Here is a 26,338-nt window from a genome sequence, read left to right on the forward strand (position 1 = left end):
ATAGCGGGATAGAAAAGAAGAAGCCATGTGATGAAGCATAGGGAACTCTATGTTGCTGTCACTCTTCAGAGCAAGTTGCTGATGTGTAGCTATACTTGGAAACACATGGAGTTGCTCCATTTCTAGCTCAGAAAAAAGTTTCATTCCAAAGGAAGTTGTTTGTTGTGAGAGTAAATGAAGAGCATGCATTTTGTGTCATTGTAATGCACCATCTGCTCCCCTTCGAATCCCAAGTGGAAGAACCCAGTTTAAGAAGTTAGCAGCAACTCTACTTTCACGTCTTATCCAAGTCAATACTACCTAACTGGCCTAAATGATCAGTCAAGTATTTAAAAGCACCTAGTTTGCAAGGGTTACTAAACAATTTCTAATTACAGGATCAGATACATAAATTGAAGACTAGTTGATTGCACTAGTACCACTTATTCTGTAGACAGAAAGACAATTTACACTCTGTTACTGTGTGCAAAACCTTTATGTATCAGTGAAGAAGAATGTGTGAGAAGGAAAGTGTTTTTCCACACATTAATATCCCAAGATGAGTTTACCATCTGGCACAGTGGATTTCAAGTCACCGAGAAGTCGTAAACACGAACACTCATAGAGATACTTTTAACAGAGCCATTTTCTGGTGTGTACTTAAATTAATATGCATTCTTCCAAAGTCTTCATCTAAACCACACATAAAACCTCATTCCAGATTGTAGCAGGTGATGAAATGGGCACATTTAGATGTGACAGCAAACCATGGTTTCCTGTCTTGTGCACAAGCAGCCATGAACCTTGGTTGTGTGCAGCCTTTCATTTCCTATTCCTCCTCCATATGTAAAGGGAAGAGACAACCAGCCATTTGTCATTGTGTTCAAATGTAGCAAACTGTGCTTTGCTCTTCAAACCAGAATCTGAACCATAGTTCAATCTTGATTCATAAATGGCATCTTGTGCTTTAGTTGATAAGTGGCAAATGCTAATAACCTATTCTTTCACCTTTTGTTGTTGTTGCTAACCCAACTCCTTAATATTTCATCTGGTGGGGACTAAACGTTGCAATTTTATTTTAACACTAATAACCATATATTGAACTCTGCTCTGTACTTCTTATTTTAGCACTAAATGAATCCATGTGAAAGCAGCCAGTGGCCCAGATCTAGAATGAAATTAATCTCAATATGACCTTGTTCAAATATTTTAGCACCAAAAATGTAAAGGCTACTGCAGATGCCTTATTTGCTGTTACACATGTAATGGTTCAGCTTATTTAAAATTGTTTTCACTTTTTGTGCAGCAGGTTGTGCTTTCATTTTATTGTACGGTTCAACCTAAAGACATATCTGTTGCAGATATAAACAATGTCATATAAAATTGCTTTATTGTAACTAGATTTCCCCATTAATGTATGTTTTTAACTGTCTGCCAACCTGGAAACATTTTCTTGGCAACTCTGGCTGATTTGGAAACACTGAACATTTTCCCCATGCCTCTTCTGTCCGCATATATTCTGCCATCTGTCATGTTTTGGAAAACAGACAGTCTCATATCATGTTCTTTACGGTTTTTCACATTCTCTTTTATATTTGTTACTTGAAATTGGTCCAAGGTAATCTTCAGTCTATAGCAACTGCTTAGTTAGCAAAGTTTAAAAATAGCATGCATGTTACTATGCGCTACATGTACTATTGTAGCTGCTGCCATTATTATTATTATTATTATTATTATTATTATTATTATTATTATTATTATTATTAAATCTGCAGAGACCTGGACCTGAATTATCTTAGCTCTTTTCCGCATAGTCTCTTTCCTCATTCCCAAGAGTCATCCATTTATCTTCATTAGCTACTTGTTCCAGTCTGCTGCTAGTTTTAACCAGGAAACAAGCTGTATTAGCCTTGCATAGCAATTCAGGAATTAGAATTCACAGTTCTTGGAGGAATAAGGCCAATGCACCAATAAAGATTGAACCTTAAACAATCAAATAATCTCAGTTTGCCTGAGCTGGGCCACGGTTCAGACAATTGTCTCATCACATAGCCCACTGCTTTTGTTTAAGCACTTAGTTTTTAAATAGATACTGAGATGCAACAGAGGAACACGATCAATTCTTTTCCTTCTAATCTGTTTTAGGGGCAGGAGGAGATGGATTTATTATAAAAGTACCCTGTGTTCTAAACCGCCCTGTGATCTTCGGGTGAATATAAATAATATAAATTAAATTAACCCAGTTACTGAGCTCTTGGAAAACAGCTGTTTACATCAGGGATGGGAAGAAGACACCAATCTGTCGACTAGTAGACCTCTGGGTGATTTGCAACTAAAAGACTATTTTCTTCTTTGAAATTAGGCTAAATTCTAATTAAGAAAGCTTAGGGGAGAAAACCGGCAGGGGGATTTCTTTTGTATAAACGAGCTGCAAGCACATTCCTGGTACTTAAAGCAATTCCTGTACTGGTTAGGCTTGTGCTCAGAGGTCCTATGCTCCTTAATTCACTTCAGTGTGGCTTTGCCCCAAAGCAACTGTCTGGTACCTGATGGTGTAATTTGGTGGACATTGGGGTTCTAATAAAAAGCAAAACAGATTTTGGATGTGCCCTTCTTCATGAGAGTACTGAATGACTGACCCAGGAAGATTAAGACCTCTTGGAAATGAATGGGTCACATCCAGATTTTGTTGGAATACTACATCCCCCAGCCAGCATGGTCAGTAATCAAGGACTGATGCCACGTGGTCCAGCAACTTATGGAGGTTTGCAAGTTCCCGAGCCCTAGTCTAGAAAGATTTCCAAGGGCCAGGGAGATGTTGAGCGTAGCATGTATTGATTTACTTCTTATTAAAATTAGAGGATTAAATTCATAAATCTTGGGTCGAATCTGATCTCTCCCTGGGCAAAATCCGGGGGGGGGGGGCAGAATCTGAACAAGGTCTGTGTTGAAAGGCTTTTACTGTGTGATTTTAGAAATACCTGAAGATTACTTGCATCTTATGCAATCTTTCTCAGATGAGAGTTATAAGAAGAATTAGAAGATGAAGAATTTTACTAGAGATAAGTGAATGAGGAAACATTTTAGATTGCAAGCTAAATGATTTTCTGGTTTAAAGGCACCCACCGAGGTGACATGTGACCAATACACTGTTTAACATTTGTAGCCCCCAATAAAATAAAAGGCTGCATCTCTTATTAGAAAATAAACTTTTTAGCGAAGAGGGATTAAAGGTAAACAGTCATAACTCACAAACAATCTTTAAATAGTTTTTCCTCTGTTTATTATTCCAAGATTGTGTGTCAGGCTAATCAACTGACAAAATGCTGTTGCATATTTTACTGGAAATATTATTATTAATATTAATATAAAAATTAAATTTATATTTCCCCCTGTACCCACAGGTCTTAGGGCAGTTCACAGGATAAAATTACAATATAAAACCACAGAATACATAACCCAAATAAAAACAGAAACAACCGAATAACACACACACACACACCTCGGGAAAAACACATTTTAAAAGGGCATTGGATGACAGACACCCAAAGGCCTGGTTAAAGAGGAACATATTTGCCTGGTGCCTAAAGGTGTATAATGAAGGCGCCAGGCGAACCTCCCTGGGGAGAGCATTCCACAAGCGGGGAGCCACTGCAAAAAAAAAAGGCCCGTTCTCATGCGCCTCCTCAAACTCCACAGAATTGTGAGATTCCAGGGGCTGAGGCGTTTACCCAGGGTTTGTGTTTCCTTTGGAAATGAGGCACAGTGGAGACTGTGGTGTCTTTATCATATAAGGTTTATTAAATTATATTAAATATAATTTTGAAATCTCTCTCTTTTTTTTTTTAAAGGAAATGACCCATTCATGGCCTCCGCCACTTTCTGCTATTCACACACCTGGCAAAGTGGAACAAAACAAGTTTCCTTTCACCAACAAGGTAAATAGCTTTATCTTTAACCGTTACCATCCTCCTTTTTAATGAGGAACCTGAACTACATGGGCCATATCCAACACAGTAGCTCCACTGGAACAATGGATTTATGTGTGCACAACAGAGGTATTGGGGTAACAACCAGAACAGATTTGGGTGACATGTGAGGGGAGGAAAGAAACGGAAGTCTTATTGTGCCAGTGGAATTACACATGCAGAGCATTGGATACAACCCTGTGTCATAACTGTTTATATACCATCCGTGTTTCATCTCCTTTGGAGTTGAAGATTGAAAATATAACCAGAGAGTTGACCTGAATGTAGTATTTTGCATAGCTTTGCAACTTCAGATCTACAGGTCAAGCTTTTGCACATTTTCCTCCCCTCCTAACTTTGACTTGCATAAGACAATCTGCTTTTTATCAACATTCATTTAAAATTACCCTCATGACTGGTTACCATAAATCTACCAAACCTACACCATCATCTGCTGCCTCTACTCCCCTCTTTGTAAATCTTCTGTCAAATCTTTGCCCTTTTCCTTTACTTCTGCTTTCTGTGTTATTGACTACTGCTACAGGCCAATGATTGTATCAGCTCTTGTGATTTGTAAAATATCAGCAGCACACTGTTGATTATGAATAAATGCTTTTTTAAAAAAAAAGTTGTGTTGTGAAGTTGTTGCCATTCCAAAGTCATGTATCTGAAGTGCAAGGAGGGAGGCAATGCCAGGAAGAAGAAGAAGGAAAAAAACCAGCAGCCTCATACACTGGGATAGCCAACCACACTTGGTTCACTTATTAAATAACAGGGAACAGCAAGGTGGAGAGTGAAGTAGGATAAGCAGTTGTAACAATTAATTAGAAAGGAGATAGGAGCATTAAAGTGTTTCCTATATTTGTATTGATGTGGCAAATTAACCACACATCTCGAGAAAGCGGTAGTTTTTGCTCATTTGTGTTTAAAAAATATAATCTTGATTATGTTAGCCCTCAGGCATTTTGAACTACTTTTAACCTGTACTTCAGCTAATTGCTAGTCTGACAGCTTGAAATTTACACTGTATTAAATAGGCAATTAAAATTCCACAGGCTGTCATGGCCGCAGCCAAGCTTATTTGATATCAGTCTAGAAATCAAAGCTAAATAACTGTCTGTAGAAATTTCATTTTATTCCTATGGAATATGCTGTATAACAATAAAGGAAATTTAATGTCAAGTAGACTTATTGGCTTCAATTCAGCTGGGGACTCAGTGGTATGCCAGACATACCATTGCACAGCTGGTTTTGTCTTCCAGTTCGTTCTTCAGCCACCCCTGGGCTGAATTGCTTTTTTAAACTTGGAGGATGGTGGGGAATATAGTACAACCCAGTGATTCGGTAAAAGAGAATACAGAAATAGGAAGTAGCAGAAACAGCAGACCACGAAGCCTTGAAGATCAAGGCAACTGAATACAGGAGTGTGCATCCTCTAATCCCAGTGCAATTGGCAAACTGAACATTTCCAGTATTACTCAATTGGGGGCATAGAGTTTCATTGTCATTTGTCATTGTTATAATACTGGAAAAGAGAGCTCTATTCCATGTTGCTTTGCTTTCTGTGGTCAAAGCTATGCAGTGGTACCTTGGTTCTCAAACTTAATCTGTTTTGGAAGTCCGTTCCAAAACCAAGGCATGCTTTCCCATAGAAAGTAATGTAAAATGGATTAATTCGTCCCAGACTTTTAAAAACAACCCCTTAAAACAGCATTTTAACATGAATTTTACTATCTAACGAGACCATTGATAAATAAAATGAAAACAATAATCAATGTACTGTACTATAAAATAAATAATACAGTATTGTAGATGATAAAAATTAAAATTAATTTTTTTCTTATGTGCACTGATACAGGATGTTTCCTTACACACACATTTTTGTGTATATGTTCTTTTTTTAATGGCTTTTTATAGCTATATGGTATTATTTCATAATAAACATAATGAGCACAACTTCTTAAAATTGCACCGTAGTTAATTTATTTATTTAGACTTAGGCTCCATCTTTCCTTTGCTATGGAACCCAAGGCTCGATCTACACTGACCTTTTTAACATTATTAGAACGACATTAGCTATATTGTTCTAAAATGTCACAGGGCATACTGCTAAAAAAAAGTTCATTACCTTAACATTGTTCCTCCATAACAGCAGTTTCTCTTACTGCCTGGTTCTTGGTTGCTCTGCAGTGCCCTCTGGTGCCACATTTTAATAATGCATTATCATAGCTGTCAAGTTCTCCCCTTTTTTAAGGGAAATTCCCTTATGCTGAATAGGCTTCCTCGCGAAAAAAGGGAAAACTTGACAGCTATGCATTATTAATGTTCTTAGCAAAATGTAATGTGACCCTTACATTTTGAAAATCATTCTTAAACTCTTTATTAATGTTATAAACCATGACTGTAGAACTTCTCCAAGGCTTCTAAAACTCCAAACAAACATGTTTTTGTGTGAAATATGAAAAAATACTAATAAAACCACTATAAGATTACATAAGTGATTTAGCAAACAACAGGACAGCAGATCAACAAAACAGCAGAGTTTTTTAAAAAAAACCCTCTTCAGCCAAATGCCTGGTGGAAAAAAGTATCCTTGTTTTCTCTTTCTCTCTGAGAAATGACTGTATTTACAAAGGGAGATTGCTTTTTTAGGGTGTCACAACTTTAATGAAATGTCCTCTGCACATAAATTCACTCTGTAAACTTTGCCCTTCTATTTGAGGGACTTATTTTTGTTGCTGCTTCAGTTGCTATTGCACAGCAAAAACCACAAGGGGCAGCCCTGCCATGTCCCTTTACATGTTATCAGTATTATTGTATCCAATCCATTTGCCTAATAATAATAATAATAATAATAATAATAATAATAATAATTTATTTATACCCCGCCCATCTGGCTGGGTTTCCCCAGCCACTCTGGGCGGCTTCCAACAGAAAAATGAAATAAAATAATCTATTAAACATTAAAAGCCTCCCTAAAACAGGGCTGCCTTCAGATGTCTTCTAAAAATCTGGTAGCTGTTTTTCTCTTTGACATCTGATGGGAGGGCATTCCACAGGGCGGGCGCCACTACCGAGAAGGCCCTCTGCCTGGTTCTCTGCAACTTGGCTTCTCGCAATGAGGGAGCCGCCAGGAGGCCCTCAGCACTGGACCTCAGTGTCCGGGCAGAACGATGGGGGTGGAGACGCTCCTTCAGGTATACTGGACCGAGGCCATTTAGGGCTTTAAAGGTCAGCACCAACACTTTGAACTGTGCTCTTAAACGTACTGGGAGCCAATGTAGATCTTTGAAGACCAGTGTTATGTGGTTTCGGCGGCCGCTCCCAGTCACCAGTCTAGCTGCCGCATTCTGGATTAGTTGTAGTTTCCGGGTCACCTTCAAAGGTAGCCCCACATAGAGCGCATTGCAGTAGTCCAAGCGATAACTGCTATAGATTGTGTAAATTTGTGTATTTTAGTTCACTAGCCTTTAGCCAAGTTCTGACTACCTAACAGTTGTACCAGACATCCGCATGCCAATCTATCCAAGGCTTTAGAAACATCTCGTGAGAGTCAAGCTGCCAGTTTTGCTAATTTTCCTCCCACAGCTAATGATGTTTATTGCTGTCCACACTGAATCCCCTAGCTGGGGACATGATGACATTACTGTAACTATCTTGACATTGACTTCTACATTTTAGTTGTCTACCTCTACGTTTCTGTTCTCCCTCTCTGATGTTTTCGTCTGAGCGTGCCTTTGACATCTGAATTTGAACATGGCAAAAACTGCAAGCCCTTTGAGCTCCTGTCTAGTTAACTTGGGAACCCAAATGTGTGTGATTGTATGAGTGATACTGTTCTCTGGAAAACCTGAAGAGAAGTGGTGTCTAGAGTAGCCACCATTTTTAGTTCCGTTGTAGTAAGAAGTTCACATTAAGTGCAGTTTATCTGTGTCCTGCCCTTCAGTCTCTTGCATCATGTATTTGCAAAGTTTGCAGCAAAGATTACATGGTATTAGAAGAGAAATTGAAAGTAAAGCAGCAAAGAAAAAAAAGAAAAAAGACCCAGCTTAACACTCCTGGAAAATGTTTGAAGAAAAGGCAGCAGAGAACTGGATAAGGTGGGGACTAGAGTTTGAATTGCACTCAAAGTAAGTAGAGTAGATAAGGAAGATAAGAGAGACTTCAGTGAGTGCTTGTTCTTCACGTGGCAGGTAAAGAAGCAACAGCAGTATTTGATTCCCTTTCAGTTTGGTGATGACAATGCAGATAAGAGAAGCATTCAGGTTTTGATTAATAAATGTGAGACATGCTGCACACAAAGAAGGATTGCATATGAAAGGCACATATTTTTCACAAGACTGAAAGTGCATTATAGAGTGAAATCCACAAGTCCACATTAACAGCGTTAAATTAGTCCAACTGAAACAAGATATACTGCTTGTTAGCCAAGAAAGGATGCAGTGAAAGCAAGGCCGATCTTTATTTTTCTGTTGCAACAGAGTTCCTTCCCCTTCTAGCAAGGAGGCAAGAGAGACCTGGAACTAAAAAGAAACATCTCTTTTAAGGTTTTGCATTTTGGCATGGAGAAGAAGGACATTGCCTCTACAAACAGTCAGAAATTACATCACACACAAGGTGGGGTTACTGTGACTCAGGCAGGTCAAGGTGTGATATTCCTGAGGATTTAGGAAGTTTTACATAGTTCCAGACACAATTTACACACAAAAATAGCATTTGATAAGACTATCAGGATGCTGGTCAGGCATCCCTCAGTGCAAAGCATCTGGGCAAATAATGACAATTAATTCAAAGGAGGTTCCTAGATGTAGGAGATGTAGGAGAACTTCCCTTCAGGAACTTCCCCTGACTGCTATCTGCCTCCATGTTCTCAGGCAATGGGGAATAAGGAGGCAGAGGAAATAAGTCTTCAGGAGAGCCAAGAGGGTTTTTGGATTGCTCTCCTGTACTGTTTTAGACGTGGTTTATATACTTACGTATGTGTGTTTACCTTGTGCAATTATAAACATTTATTCTATATTTGAGACCTTAGAATTCCTGTAACACTATACACAGGTAATAAAAATAAAATAAAATAGATACATACAAAATATGTTATACCTTAATATAATTAAAATTACGCTACTACAGAAACTCTTTGACATATACTAATATATATTATATAAAACTGTAAACAAGTTCCATAAAGGCCATTTAACAAATCTGGCAGCTTTTGTACATCACATAATATGAATAGCCAATATGAATATTATTTTACTTAAAGGAGAGTTATTTCTAATCCCAACAATAAGGGGCTTGAAATATTGGATGCTCAGATCTAAATACAAAGGGCGTTCCAGTAAAAAAAAAGTGTATCATGTCTTCTACCTTCGAACATCTGGCTGGGCAATGTCTGGCTACCCCATGCTGAAGAACACCATAGCATCCCTCAACCTCTGTCAACTGTCAGGCATTCAGTCTGCATTGGGTCAAAAGCCATGCCAACTCACATGAGCAACTAAAAGGCAAATATGGAGGCAATTTCCCAGGAAGGACTGCAAATGTTTGATAAATGTAATTGAAATTATGAAGGCGCTCAATTGGAATTTCAGTTAGTAGGTTTTGGTGTCAGGCCGTATTAAATCTAAGAGCCACGATTAATTTACGGTAAATTTGCTACAAGGAGTTGATGTAAAGAAATAGGATCAGTGGGATGTTCATACATATCACAAAGTTGTGTCTCCAGGAGTTTCTTGCATATAAACAAAATATTCCATTAAAGGAAAACCCTACAGGTATCGCCTATGCTTCATACTTCCATCTTGGAATATCCCAGTGGCTTTTAGTGATAAAGTTCAAAAGCAACTGGATTGCAAGGGAAAATGTAAGGTGATAGTCAAGATGAAAACGAGCCTTGTGTCAGCAAGCTGTATCCTCTGCCAGTTGCTGTGGCCCCAGCATCACACCAGGATCCACACAGACACCTGTGAATGTAATACCCAAACCTAAGGTCTTTGGAATGTCAACTGGGGAAAAGAATGTCAACACAGAGAATGGAGGGAGATGGAGAGGGAAAGGCCAATTGTAAAAATGTTTGGAGGAGAATTGTAGGAGGAACAGGGGTGAAGAAGAGCAGCTGAGGACAAAGACAAAGGAAAGCACCGGAGTGGAAAAACCAAGTCTAAAAAGGAAAAGGAAGGGACAGAAAGAACAGCCCTCAGCTGCTGAGGAATAGCAAAATGCAGCAGCCCAAGGACTTTCACCATCCTGACGACACTGTGCTTGTAACTAACCATGGGTTAGGGCTTATTTGTCTTTTGCCTGTATATTTGCTAGTTAGTTAATGCTATGACTCATTTAAAATGGTAAAGATTAGTACTGTATATGTACACTCACTCGCACCATTGACTCTAATACGATTGCCAATCTGTCCCTCCTCATTCTGATTACAGAACTCTGAGGCATTACGCCATCCCTCATTGCTGCCCCATTGGGTTCTGGTGGTCAAAGAGTGAATAACCCACCCACTCCAACAACCACTTTTACAGGACCGTTAATTGTCCTGTGAAGGTGGGGGAGGGTATTAGAGATTTTTGGTAGACCATGCAAATTATCATAAAATTTCAGGTTGGGTATGCTTACCACAAATTATTTCTTCCTTTGGAAAGCTTCACCACCTCTTCGAGTGGTGGTTAGGCTGCCCTCAGCAGCCCAGCAGTATTCCCTTCTAATTGGGGACAAAATTCCCAGTGGGAATGATGCTGCATCTTGGGGATAAAAGCTGGCTACCCAGTCCCAACAATGCCCTAGGGAATGGAGCTACATCATGGATATGGTGTTATTGTCATAGGATATGCTGTCTCAGATTAGAAGGGACTGCTACTGAGCTCCCAAGGACAGCATGGCTACAGCTTGAAGTGGCTGCAACATTTTTTTCCCTTGTAAAAGACGAAGAAATGGAAAACCTTGGGCCATCTCAGCATTAATGGTAAGTTCACTGCTGACACCCATTCCCTGCTGCATGTTTGAAAATTCACCTACCTCCCAAGATTAACCTACTCTTCAGCAAATGTTTCCACTAATATAATTTCTGAAAATCGCTGGGCCAATACTTTGGACCAGCACTTAAAAGAAGCAGTTCTAAGAGAACACGTCTATTGTCAATCAAATCACCATAAAGTTGCCAGTTGGCCAGTTGCCAGAACTATTTCACCTATGCCAGTAGTGAATTTGAGAAAATCCTGCCAGATGACATGAATGCTAGGCAATGTACATTCAACACACCTTTGACAGGTTCAGACTTTTAAAAAATATCAGTATCTCTTCAGCTTCAGAGCTATACCACAAGGTGACTCGGCAGACATTTTAGGGGGGGTATTTTCCCATATTCTCCCATGAGGGACCCAGGTGGCGCTGTGGGTTAAACCACAGAGTCTAGGGCTTGCTGATCAGAAGGTCGGCGGTTCAAATCCCTGCAACGGGGTGAGCTCCCGTTGCTCGGTCCCAGCTCCTGCCCACCTAGCAGTTCGAAATCACATCAAAGTGCAAGTAGATAAATAGGGACCGCTCCGACGGGAAGGTAAACAGCGTTTCCGTGAGCTGACCTGGAAGCTGTCTGCGGACAAACGCCGGCTCCCTCGGCCTATAGAGCGAGATGAGCGCCGCAACCCCAGAGTCGGACATGACTGGACCTGATGGTCAGGGGCCCCTTTACCTTTACCTTTTTATTCTCCCATGAGGAAAGGTCAGGCAATAACATAACGTTTGGCTAGAAATGTTCCTAGAATGAGTTCCTAGACAGAGGGAGGAACCTGAAAATGAATAGAGAAAAATGCACACCTGACATTTCAGAAATAAAATACCAGGATATTTCTTACCCAAAGAAGGTCAAAACCAATTGACAAGGAATATTTTCTAGCTATTTCATCCACTTCAGAAATCAACTGTTTTGTTTCTGCTATTTTTCAGTAGTGAAACTCTGGTAAAATTATTTTGGGTGGAATAGAATCAAAGGGGCCAATGTCCCCATTTCCCTTGGAAGCTATGCTAAGGTGCTTTTTGAATTTTGGGAAATTCAGAATAGCTGCCACTATAAAAGGGGGGACTGTTTCATTTACTCTGAGGGCCACCCTTATAGGGGATAGCACCTAAATATGTACAGAAAAACACACTTTTACAGGATAAATATTGTTCTTCCTGTAGCAAATTTTATTTAGTAGACAACTGTTAAATACCCTTCTGAGTTACTGAAGCCAGTTTGTTGAAAATACACTTTTACAATGTATATGCCAACCTTTTGTTAAACCTGAAATGGTAGGAAAATCTTGAAGATATGGATGTCATAAAAAAAGAATGGCTTGGCTTATGAAAACTCAGAGAGGCTTTATTTGATAGCAGACCCAAAGGATTTAACAGGTACCATGTGCCATTTTTTGAGAGAGAATCTCAGAGATTAACAGTGCAGTCTTTATCACATCTATTCAGAAGTAAGGCCCACTGAGTTCAATGCAAATTATTGCCCAGTAAGGGCTTTAAGATCAATAAATGAAACTTTCTTAGTGTTGGTGGCACTGCTGTTGTGAATATGAAAGACTCCATCTGTATTGGCATTCTCCCAGCTTCTGAAAATGCAGTTGTTTGCACAAGTGTCTCCTTGATATCTCGACCTGAGTCTCCTGTTTTAATAACCGTGTTCTCTTAATGGGATTGTTTTATTTCATATTTTAATAATGGACGTTTATATTTTAATGTTTTAATCATATTGCTTTGTGGTGCAATCTGTTGATGCTGTATGTTTAATTATTCTGTATTTCAACTATGTGCAGTTTGTTTCTATGATTTGGAAGCCATCTTGTCATTAAGTTAAATTATTAGTATTTACTTCCAAGTAAGCGTGCTAATGAATCAGTGAAATAATTTGATGAAAAAAAGTTGTTTTGGTTCATGAAACCATTTTTCCTTGGATTACTATGTATGTTTGGCTGAAACACTGCAGTTGTAGATGCAACTAAAATAGAGAGCACAGCTCAAATTCCTAGAAGAAAGATTTGATTTGACTGATGGATTGGATTTATTATATTTCTATGCTGCTTTTCATTCAAATGAATCCCAAAGCGGCTTACAAACAAATAATAATAACCTAATTGAACATAATAGAATATATCACCAATACAACAGAAAGCATATGGAATAATTAGCAATTCATCAGTGAAACAATCACAATATATAGAACACTGTTAACAAAGCAGCAATTTAAAAATAAGTCAACACAGAGATTGTCTCCCCTCACCGTTCTTCCTTTTGAAACAGCTACCTTAAGAACATGGCCAAAATCCCAAAGATTTCTAGGAAAAGTCAGCCATCTAACAAAGTTGACACTCTCTAGAGAGGTTTGACCATTGTCAGTGTCAAAGTATTATAAGTTAAAAGGACCAGTAACAATTCAATGAATGCCAAATATATAGGATTAATTTGTTATAGAAAGGCTAGCTTGTTGTACATACCACCAAACTACTGACAGCTGTCCAACAAAACTATATTCAAATAGCAAATAGATTTCAAATGCCGTGTATCTAGACGTACAATATGGTATTGGGCAAATCACTATATCTCATCCTTAATTTCATATCTGTGAAATGTGAACCACAGTAAACAGAGAAAAACTGTTACTGCTTTTGCAAATTTAGTGATAGGGCTTGCTATAATTCTAACAAAAATATATTAAATATATTCTGCTCTGAAGGAAGAGGAGGCAGAATTTAATATATCTTGCTTATTCTGTGACTCAGCCAACCAACAATGACAAGTTTACTTGAACTAGCTCATAATTTAGAATGCATGTCATTTACAAAGCCGTTAATCCTTATTCACTGTTAAAACCACACATATTTATGCTAATTAGCTTTATTGTTGCAGTTTATTTTGTTTGAAATATTCCAGAAGAACAGTAAAACTGCCTTTGGAAGTGGTACTTGCCATTGTTTATACTTAACTGAAATGCCATTTTCAGGTGCTGAATGAGTACTCTGAAGATTAGGAGACCATAAATAATATACAGCAATGCATTCTCAGAATCAGCAAGACACTTGCAAATATAAAACATTACACACTTTTATCACATATCTACTCTTTAAAAGTCTCATAATTGCTTTGAATTATTCAAAAGAAATTTGAGCTGACATACTCAGAAGACTTAGCACAATGTTTTGCCAAAATGATGAAGATGTTTCATAAAAACTTCAAAACAGTTTCAAGTATGGCATAATTACACATCACTTTTGCTAAGTACATGTATTTGCTGGTCTGCTGGAGACTAATATGAAGTTCAACTGCACCGTTTAAGACTGTATTCGAACTTGCATAACTTTTGGTTGATGTTTATGTTATACTATCCTAGCTGCAGCAGGAGGAGAGGTGGGGCAACAGAACCTACTTTGTCCATTGGCTTCTCCTCTTCCTGAACTGCCCCCACCCTGTAACAATTGCATCTAAGAAATAAACATTTAAGTAACTACAAAAAGAATTAGTTCCTGAATTTGCTTCTTTTTTCATTTCCCCATCCTCTCTTCCTTTTGTTTGTCTATTAGAATGTAAGCCTGCAGACAAAGATGATGCTGTGTTCCAATCTTGGAACAGCACCTAGAAAACTTTAAGCTGTTTGTAAATGATGACAATTATTATGGCTTTTCTAGGCAGTTGTGGACAGTTCTATTCACTGTAGGTATGTTATTATTTGGTGTATTCTTATATGATCTTTTTCCCTCTTGCGAAGAAAAACTAAATATGATATATCTATCAGAGGAAAAACAGCAGATATAAATTTAGAATACATGCCCTACTTGATGGCATCTGCATAGAGATGGAGGGAGGACCTGAGTGTGACCATTGATTCACAACATTTTATTCCATCGACCATGACACCTGTCTACATCACCTAACAGGAATGGGTGTATGTTGGGTGGTGGTGGTGGTGGTCATTTTTAGGTGGATTCATTTGATTCTGGAAGGTAAATCCCAGGTAGTGCTGAGAGAACATTACCCAAGTCCTTGGTCTTTGGCGTATGAGTCTCTGTAGGATTCTGTATTATCCTCAACATTTTCAACATACAGTGATACCTTGGTTTGCAACTGTTTTGGATTACAACCACGTCAAACCCGGAAGTGCATGTCCTTTTTTTGGATTACAACCCATTTTTTTTATTACAACCCATTTTTTGGGGGGGGCGGCCCCATTGGCGAAAGCGTGCCTTGGGTTACAACCTGTTTTGGTTTACAACCAGACCTCTGGAACGGATTATGGTTGTAAACCAAGGTACCACTGTAAATGATTGCTGGAGATGATGTCATCAGTATGCTGATAACACCCAGTTCAGTTACTAAACTTAGGGTGGGAGTGGAAACACCTGACCTATTGCTTGTCAGCTAAACAACGTTTAATGAGTGGGGAGGGGGGAACCTTAAAGCTAATCCAGATAAGGATTGATGGCCCATTCTGAAATTTTGCATACCCTGTGTGCAGGATTACACTTCCCCTGAAAGATCAGGCTCTTAGCTTGTGGTGCTCTTTGACCCAGCACTTATTTTAAATAGTTAAAGATCAGGAGATCCAAGTAACTGCTTTAGCCGACTCTGCCTCTTGGCCACCCTCCACTTCATCCTCGGAGTCTGAACTGCCCTCTGCCACAGTCTCTTCCTGCTCTGTAAACTGTTACCTCTTCTGCTTCCAACACCACCTCCTCCGAGTCTGCTCCTTCTTCTCCCTCAGACCACTCATCACCATCCCATCACCACTTCCCTGACTCTGAGTCTTCTCCCCCTTGGGGGTTCCCCAGCTGGTCCTTCCCACCGCTTTTCTGCATCTAACCATGACAATGCCCCATGTTCAGAAAATACTATTCTTAATAGAGGTGCTGCTTTGTATGCAATGGGAACTGGTATTTTAGTGTTGTGGTGCCAGTCCCCTGGAATCAGTTACCAGCTGAAATTAAACAAGTGCTTAATGTTTTGATGAAATGATCTGCTTGGCGCTACATTGAATACAAGCTTGCGTCGATATATTGCATTGTATAACTGCTCTAACTAGGTGAACAGATATATTATTCAGCAAGAGATCAATCATTGTTTTTAGTGAGCATTGTGGATTAACTGAATAAATTTATTGGTTTTGATTATTGGTTTTTTTCTGGGGGGTTATGTTGGTGATTAAAGATATCATTAATTGGATAGCCATGGGTTATAAAAAGATTAATTGTTTACAATTAATTTATAGTGATTTCATATTTTAAATTGTTTAAGATTAGATTGGAGATTAATTGTGCTGAGGGAATTAATGAGGAAATTAATGGAAGATTATAAATTAAGCTATTAAAATTATAAACTGTTGATATATTATTTGAATTGTTTATAAAGATTCTCTGGCGGCCACTAAAGTGCTGTGAAGAATCTGCAGACACTGAGCAATGCCTGGGCAGCGACAATGGCCTTACCAGGCATGGTATAAGGCTTTAACAGTGGCATAGAGGTTTCTAGGCTAGCACCGTGTGAAAATGTGCAGCAGCAGCAGCAGCCACCGCCATTGAAATCTGTTGACAGCATTGCTCATGCAAAGTACCAGTGCCATGTCAATGGATGAATGTCTGCACAATGCTGACTGGCTAAGCATCTCTACCATGTGATGCCCACCAGTAATGGCCCTGAGCACTCCCTCACTTGCCACTCAGCTTACTTGCCAATGCACACATCTTACTGTCTCCACTGCTGCAAATATTGTCTGTATAAGCATGTGCTATGTTGTGTAACCTGGTACTTCCTCTCACTGTCTGGAGAAGCGTAAAGGGATCTGTGGCTGCGTTTGAACAGTATTGGATCTTGGATGCTTCCATTTTTATGTCAATTGCCAGTGTGGTATAGTGGTTAAGAGCGGTAGACTCGTAATCTGGGGAACCGGGTTCGCGTCTCCGCTCCTCCACATGCGGCTGCTTGGGCTAGTCACACTTCTCTGAAGTCTCTCAGCCCCACTCACCTCACAGAGTATTTGTTGTGGGGGAGGAAGGGAAAGGAGAATGTTAGCCGCTTTGAGACTCCTTCAGGTAGTGATAAAGTGGGATATCAAATCCAAACTCTTCTTCTTCTTTTGCCACACCTGTCTCTTAGCAGCCTGTCTGAATAGTTCTGAACAGCGGATCAGAGAGAGGAGATTTCCTCCTGGTTGCCTCCTAACCCACTTGGAAGAGTGGTGGTAAAGGGCTTCAGAAGTAGCCAGAGGTTTACAAAGATGTGCCTTTCCTTTCCCCATCTTCCTGCCAGAGTGGCTGAAGCACTGTCACAAGTCATCCATACAAGTTAATTGCTTCTTTCCCAATATGTACGCAGGAGCTTCTATAAGTTTAGCTAAGCATTGAGATTTACAACAAACTGTGTTTGCTATTGTTAATACAAAGCATGTTCATCGCACTGGGTTTATGTTTTTAATTTATCGATTACTATAACCGATTCATCTCTTTGCTCTTTCAGGACTCCCAGCAACATGTCTCTATGGGGCACAGCAATCAAAGTAAGAATAACTTTCACGTTGCAGCTGCATTTGATGAAAATTTTGCTCTTATATGAACATAATAAAATAAATGAGGAAGAAGCAGTGAAAAACCTATCCACTGCATATTTTGAATTGCAAAAATTGTGTATAGCCAAAATTGCCATAAATCACCGCCTTCCCAGTCTGGCTGCTGCATGGCCCTGCCACTTCTTTGCAATTCCTACCTCAGTTCCTGCACCTTCCTTGAGTAGGAGCTGAATTGGTGGAGGAGGGAGAGGGGGCCTTCCTGACTTCTGTGTGCTGGTTGCTGGCTGTGCGGAGGGGAGGGGAGGGGAGCCTCCTGGGGAGGCCTTTTCCATGTCTCTGCTCCCTCCCCCCACTTCCCCATGTGCATGCCAGCAACTAGCAACTGTGGAAGGAACAGACGGAAGGAGGCAGGAGGCAAAGAGAAAGGAAGGCTGAAAGGTACAGAAAAGCCAAAATGGGTCCTTTCAGTTGTGGATGGGATCGTGGTAGCCAATTCTGCAAGAGCTGCAGCCAAGCCCCTATAAGTGAATTTGTGCAAATTAAATGTGCATATGATGTGATTCCGCTCACATAGCACCAATTTAGAAAGAATCCTGTGATTAACATATAGGCTTGGATCCTAGGATAAGCTATCTTCAATAAGTTTTGGAAGAGAAGTTCCCCACCACCTTCAACCCCTCCAGAGGTTCAGGAGGCCCTTTTGAACAAAGTTGGTGGGGGTCGCTAGAGGTCGGTGGCAGGTTGGAGGGGGTAGAGAACTTCCCTTCTGTGAACCAAACTTACCTTAGGATCTAAGTCTGGTTTTCAGACCTAGATTCTTCCCACCCCCTGGCATTCTCTTCAGTGCCCATCCCCATCCCACATTGGTTAGGGGGATACCCAACTCTCCAGAGAAGCTTTGATGGGATAGAAAAGGCAAACCAGAAGTGTTGTTGCAAAAGCAGGTTTTTATTGCTGAAGTGGGCCGCCAAAGTTGGATCTCACTCATTGTCTTAAGATTATGTATGCCTGCATCCCAAGGAAGGACAACAAACACATTGGGTTCATTATTTCATTCCTGACAACCTAAATCTTAGGTAGAAATCCAGCCTAGAAATAGTGATTTAGTTACATTTTAATGTTGTTTAAAAATGTGTCCTGTGTACTGTAAGGGAAGAGAAAACTGTTATGTGAGACACGCTATTAGCTCTTTCCTCTGATATCCCTGATGGGTATTAAGGTTGCCCTGAATAGTGTTGCACACCACCCCAATCTCTGCATGAGATTTCAGGGGTTCCAGGCACTCACCCAGGGTTGTGTTTCCGTTGGGAAATCAAGGTACAGTGGAGGCTAGTGCGTTTAAGAAAAACAGTGTCTTGCAGACATATTTACACAGCATTCCATCTCAAGAGGCGCTTGTTCCCCACAGCATTGTAGCATTGAAGTCCAAGGCATTCTGCACGCCATCTCCATGGCTCTGTCCCATCCTGCCAAGATGGTTCAATCAATCAGTCAATCTTTATTGTGGTCAAAGAACAGCCAAGATGGTTGTACCCTGAATGGCCTCTGCTTGGAGTTCTGGCTCCACTCTCCTGATTCCCAAAGGCTCTTGCCAGCAAAACCCTCATGTAAGACGACATTTTCCCCACCCACCCCCCACCCCTGTGGGCACAGCCTGCCTCCCTGCTTACCTATGTCATGGAAGCTGAAATCCTAAACCTTTCTGCACCCACCGTAACATGGAAACTTCCCCCTCTGTCCACCAGCAGAGAAACTCTTGCCCTAATGATGGCTTTGTTTCTTAATGGCTGCACTCAGCCAGCCTTGCCAGGCTGGTTTGACACCTTAGCATAGGCGAAGTCCAGGAATTTCTGTGTTGGCCACAGCTCAAACAAATCTTCATTAATTCCAACTTTTGCTAATTCTACCAAAATCTATATTAAAGATGCATGGCCCTAGCCTGTTCCCAACCTGAAAGCATTCCATTCATAAGCTATATTGTGTTAGCTTCATGATCTGTTATGCAGCAGATAGCACTATTACAGAAGCTGTGTTTGAAGATGAAAAATGCTCTGTGCCAACAGATGAGCTTTGAGAAGAATGGTCACCTACTGAGCAAGGAGAAATCTATCCAGAGGTGAAGATGTTAGAAGGCTTTTGGTGTGATATAGGACAGCACTTTTCTAAGGGAAAGGTCAAGGATTAAAAGCAATGTGGCAAAATGTAGCAGAGTGTGGTGCTTGTTAATTACGTACCAGCCAGTGTTTCACACTGTTGGGAAGAACTAGCACTGAGGAAATAATGAAATGGTAAGAGGGTGGGTTTCAGTAGCCATATAAGCAGTGACAGCAGGAAGTACTAAAGAGAAAACTGGAGATTAAGATGAGCCAACTGCTCTGAATACAATTTAAGGGAAGCATAACTTGAATAATTTGCTATATGAATAACGGCTTTGAAACCAGAATGTTTGCATAGCGCTGACAATCATCTCCTGCATCAGATTGTGAAACATACTAATAATGGAAGGAGAAAATTGCCATGAAGAGGAGAGGGTTATTGGTACACACAGTAGTGTTCCCCCTGGCTGCATACTGAATAACAGCACATTATTTTCTAACACACACACACACACACACACACACCCTGCCACAATATGTGGAGAATGAAAATGTTTGCTTCTGTTTTCAACTAACCACAGTTGTCTTTATGTCCAAACTGGAAACTGCAGTTAGTTTAACAATAATTTATCTGAACAAGCTAGGATTATGAACTATTTTCTGAAGTTGGCTTGGCCAAGCTAACCACCATTCATTATTTGAAGCAGGAAGTAAATGTTATTGACTTGCTCCTTGTGGCCACACTGGCAGAAGAGTGGGGAGCACTCAAACCCAAGAGCCAGCCATGCTAGTTTTATAGCACTAAACTATGGTTTACACTGCATCCAAATGAGGCCATTGCAAGCAATAGATAGTGTTTGAAGATGATAAATTAGAAATTTGGAGAAGCCAATATAGTTCCCTAAAACTCTCATTATTCCCAGCCAGTGATCAGGGATAATGGGAGTTGTAGCCCAAGAACATATGGAAGGCACCACATTACCTACCCCTGATAGTGAATATCAAAATTATTTTACAAATTTGGAGATATTCCAGCAGGCCCCTCCTTAGATGAGCATTCTAAGAAGGCAGTAGTGGCTATGTTATAGACATAGATACAGGGCTCTGATGAGTGCATCCCATTTAGATTATTCTTTTTTCCAGCAGTTAAATGTATAATTGCCTCTCTCCTTAAATTACTTTTTTATCTGCAGTGCTTTCTGTACATTCTGCAATTATTAATGCAATAGGGCTCCTAGCAATAAGCATTCCTCCTTTAGGAAAAAGATAGATATTCTAAACAAGAAGTTACATTGTACACCAAGACAACAAAGGAGTTGCTTTGCTATTTTATGCTAGTTGCCCCATGTTGAAGTTCATCAGAATATTTGATACTTTTTTTACAAATGAAACAGAGATATGTACATCTTTTCCTTCTCCACTCCAAGAAGTAGTTCTCAGCCTGAATTTAAATGTTTGATAATTCATCCAAAACAATATGCAGACCGAAATACAGCCATCCTTTGAAATTACACTTCTCCAAATTTCCATATATGAGGACAGCATCTTCTCTAATGATTTCTGACATATACATACCTTTCTGTGAACGATCCATAGAGGTAGTCCTATTCATTTGCTGCTGCAGCAAAAGCAAAGCAGAGTCTCGTGTCACCTACAAATTTATTGTGTTGTAAGCCTTTGTGAGGGTTTCCAGTCTATGAAAGCTTATGTTATAACAAATTGGTTAGACTTCAAGGGAACATATTATCCTTCGTTGTCTTTATGGGAAAACTTTACCCCAAAAAAGGATTATTTCAAGGACAGAATCTCCCTTCTTGACCAATCAGAGTATTGTGGGTGACTCAGGCGTTTTATCACATGTTGATTTAGGAGCAGTCAAAGGGGACATTAGATTTGAAGCTTTACTTCTAAGTGGTATGTTAATTGTTAAAGGCACATAGGGCAGGAAAAGAATATCTAGCTAGGCAGAGGTGCCTCCTAACTATTGCCACTTAATGTGGCATGGGACCTAGTAATGACCAACCTAAGTCCCATTAATTTCTGAGCATGTTCTGGATCAAACTCAAGGGATTCTAAAAGGCAGAACTATCACTAATTGCATTAATAAATTTCAACTGTGTTCCCTATAACCACATGTAGCCTTAAAAATGTGTTTATATGCATTCTGAAAAGCTGATAACACCATGTACTGACCTCTCCAATTATGGATGATTTATTAATATTAATTTCTTTTTCTTTTTCCAAGGAAAAGGTGATGTTGAATCAAAGAATCCAGAAAACAGTACATCACATACATCGTAAGTCAGAAATAATGGGTGTAGTTTCATTTTCCTTGACAAAAGAATTGTATCCATTTAAGATTCTCTCGACTTTTTAAGGACCGCTGTAAAATATGCTTTCAGTGATGATTTTTTCACTAATTGTCTGGTAAGCTTTAATATCCCTTGATTTCTAAAGAGCATACATAACAAAGAGAATGTATACTTTTTGATATGAGCTTTCGTGTGCATGCACACTTCATCAGATACACTGAAACAGAAGTCACCAGACCCTTATGTATATTCAGAGGGTGGGGGTGATGGGAATGGGTGATGGGCTGATAGGAGTGGTAAACCTGTTGATGACTGTTAACGACTGTTAATGACTGCAATTGGTCTTGCGGGGGGGAAAGCAAGGGCTGAGGTGCTAAGGAAAGCTTGATCATGTATAATGAGATACCGGTAAGAATCCTATGTCTCTGTTCATTCCAGAACCATGGAGCCACCTGGAATGAACAGAGACATAGGATTCTTATCTCATTGTACATGATCAAGCTTTCCTTAGCACCTCAGCCCTTGCTTTCCCCCCGCAAGACCAATTGCAGTCATTAACAGTCGTTAATGACAACCCTTTGGCGTATGGACAATGCCTCCCCTCAAGACCCCTTTAACGGGGAGCCCTGGTATCGCTGCCACAAAGGGGGCTTGACCACCATTCTACACACACACCCTATTTAGGAAGATAGACTAGGATTCCGCCCAAGGCCTGAAACCGCCAAAGTTGTGATGTATTGCTATGGGAAAGGTGAAACCTGCCAATGCAGGGAAATTCCTTTCCAGCCCTTCAACAGCAACCCTGATGTAGCAGCGCCTGCGTACCTGTGGAAAAGAGAGGTTAACCTGCAAATAAAACTTAAATGAGGGTGTGGAGGGTGGGAGAAGCTCTGGAGCTGACTGGTGCTTCTCGGGTATGATTCACTTCTATTGTGTGTGCTAGGTGATCCCTCCCCCTACCTGGCCAATCCCCTGGCAACGCCTCCCCAGGCGGGATTGGCCGATTGGCTGGGGTAGGCAGAGACCCTAGGTATCCAGGCTAGGAAGGATGCCAGTCCGAACTGCCAGGGGTTGCTCTGGGATCCAGGGGGATGCATGCGACCGTGCAAAAGTCGCCCCCCATTTGATGTGGGGAGCGGTCATTGTTATACATCAGTATTCACCATTCTAAGGTGAGAGCATCTCCTTTTATTCGTTTTGTTTCAATATTAAAAAATACTCAGCTGTTTCTACCACTATAAAACACTAAATCAACAAATAGACTGAGGTTTCAAGGTTGGGGGAAAATCAAAGAAAGCCTGGCTACATACTGTAAGTAAACTCAATTTAGGTCACATGGTCAGAGTTAACGCTCAACATTTTTTACTTGTTTGAATGGGCAATTTTTCATGTAACAGTACAGACCTGTGAGTTTTAGAGTGCATCATGTCAGTTATTGATACCCTTTGGTTCAGAGAGTGTTGTATCATGTAAATCTTGTAAGGTCCCACCATTTGAAGAAGGCACAATGAGGGTGATTGGGTGCAAAATGTTCTTAATAACAGCAATACATGTAAGTACCTCCTCAAAACAAATCCAAAAAACAAACAAACCAATTTGACAGAGCCTGGCAGCAAAATCTTTGTTACAGAATATGAGGGGTGAGTAATTCTTCCCACACATTCTATGACTAGATCAAGGCAGAAGACCACGCAGGCTCAAAATCCCACAAGCTGAGATCATGCCCAGATGTTTCTAATGAACTGCAGCTCTCTCTGATTCTGTTATATGGCAAGTTCTCACCTGAATCACTGGACCTCCATTCATGGTAACATAGCCTATTCATGGCAACATAGCCCATTACAGCATCATCCCTATGCCCCTGGTTGATATGGAGCATAATAGCTCCTACTGAATTGCAGAAGTTAAGAAAAAGAAGAGGCCAAAAAAGGAAAGAGAGATAGAGGCAGCTTGGGGGGCCTCTTGCTGCAGGGTGCACATTCACCTTTTTTATTCACAGCCCTTTTAGGAAAGGAACTGAGGTTAGTGAGCTAAAACACACTTAGAAAAAATGGTTTGAAATTTTCACTATTAAGTCAAATTTTCAAGTAGCTTGTTATCGGTTTACTAATGTCAAATAGGAGCCAGTGGCATTTCCCAAAGTGAGTGATCTGTTCACAATTCCTTCAGTCCCAACAATAACAACAAAAATATGAAGGATTCTTATCTCCAAAAAAAGTCTATAAAGCATATGTATATAAAGTAATTGCTTAGTGACCTTATAAACTCAAAAGGAACAAGTTGATTTTGTTTCTGCAAACTCCATACACAAACTGAACATTCATAGGTACAATGGCAGTTAATTCATCCTTTCACTGGATTTATTGCTTCCATCGACCATCACTCTCACAGACAGGTTTATTACCCTCCTGAATCAGGCAGAGAGCCATTCATGAGTGGAACATTTACATTTAAGTCTTTCTGAAGGGAGGAAATCAACTCCCTCCTATATCAGGATTACTCCATTACCAAAAACTAAAAAAAGAAAACTAAATGTCATCGCTTCTGGCATCTATTTATCTCACAAAGTTCCAGGCAAGATAGAGTCTAGGAGTGCCTACTAGTCCTATAATGTACACTGAGACAATTGGCTCTTTGGGCCATAGTCTTTCCAGACTTCTGTGCTGAAAAAACACATCCAGAGGCACTTAGGGATGAAGCAGAAAAGGAAATCACTGCAGTTTGTGTGTTCATCTGAGATCAGGAAAGGAAATCAGTCAATAAATACCATTGTTGGCATTATTATCTCCCTTGGCTCTCAGACTCACTACTTGGACTGTAGGCTCAATAATTCATGAAGACTTTATTCCACAATTGAAACATAGTTCAAGATACAGGTAACAGAAACAATTGTTCAGAAGTAGGGCTCTGAGAACGCGGGTGGCGCTGTGGTCTAAACCACAGAGTCTATGGGTTGACGATCAGAAGGTTGGCGGTTCGAATCCCCGCAACAGGGTGAGCTCCCGTTGCTTGGTCCCAGCTCCTGCCCACCTAGCAGTTCGAAAGCATGGCAAAGTGCAAGTAGATAAATAGGTACCGCTCCGGTGGGAAGGTAAACGGTGCTTCTGTGCACTGCTCTGGTTTGCCAGAAGCAGCTTAGTCATGCTGGCCACATGACCCGGAAGCTGGAAGCTGTCTGCGGACAAATGCCGGCTCCCTTGGCCAGTAAAGCGAGATGCATCCGCGACTGGTCCCCAGGGGCGTAGGAAGGGAGGGGTGATGGGGGCGCTCTGCCCCGGGCAGCGTGATCCCAAGGGTGCCATGGCGGCTGCCCGCCCTGCCCCCAGAACTCGCAGCGCGCCCCTCTGGGCGGCGCGTCCCACCCCCATAACATGCCCCCACCCATCCGGGCAGCACCCTCGCCCTCAGAACGTGCGCCAGCCCCCCCCCCCCGGTGCCGGAGCATGAAGCTCCACCAGTGGGGATCCCTTTACCCTTTACCTTTAGGGCTCTGAGATACATGGCTAGGAACAAGGTAAGACATTGTCCCAACACTTGACATGCCCTGTTTGCTCCCATTTTGAAAGGTGCAGCAGGCACAACCTTTCTTCAGTTCTCAGCCCATGCAATGAAACTGGGCAAGCCAACAGGCACTACTGGAAGTAGGGTGGGTCTGCTTCTGTCAGTGCATGTAATAGTGCATCCTTGGAGGCAGGGCCTGAATTTGCTCAGCCAGCTCACTATCCAACCCAGATTCCCCCCGGTTGTTTCAGCAACCTCAGCCTTAAGGTACGGTAATGACTGACTTGCTCAGCTCCCCCTTCTCCACTTGGACGAATGGCAACATCTGGGTGAGAATGTCTCCTAACAGACTATCTGCAACCCTAATTCCAAGAGACTCAGTAATCTGCTTCCATTCTTCCTCTCCCTCTGACAAATCCTGCAAGGACTACCCCTCCTTGTCTGTCACTGTGGGGCTCATGACATTGTCATTTAAATTTATTTATTTTTAATCTGCAAACAGTACATAATTCATGAGTTTTTTCAATAGTTCATTGTTTCCTTTACAATGAAATGAATGTAGCTTCATAAATAATGACATATAACGGAAAATCTGATAGAAACTGAACTGCAGCAGAACGGAAACATTGCAAATTCTGACAAAGTCAGAATGGGAACCACTGTCTTCTTACATCCCTAATAACATCAGTGGCAGACTTTGGGCTCTCAAACTTCAGCAGCTCCCTGTGCAACGGCAGAATTCAGCAGCACCCATCTGCCCACCTTTCTTACACTTTTCTACAGCATTGTGGTGGTGCCCCCTCCAGTGCAACCAAATTTGTTGCGCTACCCTAAAACCGCCTCTGGTAGCACTGTAACTTTATGCCAGGTTTTGCTGCATTGCTTAAAGATACCACTTTTCAGTCTACCTGGTGTATGTAATGAAGTAGACTCTGTCCTATG

The 26,338-nt window shown here is 40.7% G+C and overlaps 1 protein-coding gene across 5 annotated transcripts in view; it reads left to right on the top strand.

Annotated features, from left to right (window-relative positions):
* The window catches only part of AFF3 (ALF transcription elongation factor 3), a 221,233-nt gene that overhangs the window by 109,091 nt on the left and 85,804 nt on the right, over positions 1-26,338 (top strand). For all 5 annotated transcript variants that reach the window (XM_035114249.3, XM_035114250.3, XM_088668625.1 and 2 more), the window contains 3 exons: positions 3,831-3,917; positions 17,439-17,478; positions 21,829-21,880. In XM_035114249.3, the coding sequence (XP_034970140.3) occupies positions 3,831-3,917; positions 17,439-17,478; positions 21,829-21,880 (179 nt within the window). The remainder of the gene's footprint in view (positions 1-3,830; positions 3,918-17,438; positions 17,479-21,828; positions 21,881-26,338) is intronic.

This window comes from Zootoca vivipara, chromosome 4 (genome assembly GCF_965207765.1).
Source record: "Zootoca vivipara chromosome 4, rZooViv2.hap1.1, whole genome shotgun sequence".
Classification (NCBI taxonomy): domain Eukaryota; kingdom Metazoa; phylum Chordata; class Lepidosauria; order Squamata; family Lacertidae; genus Zootoca; species Zootoca vivipara.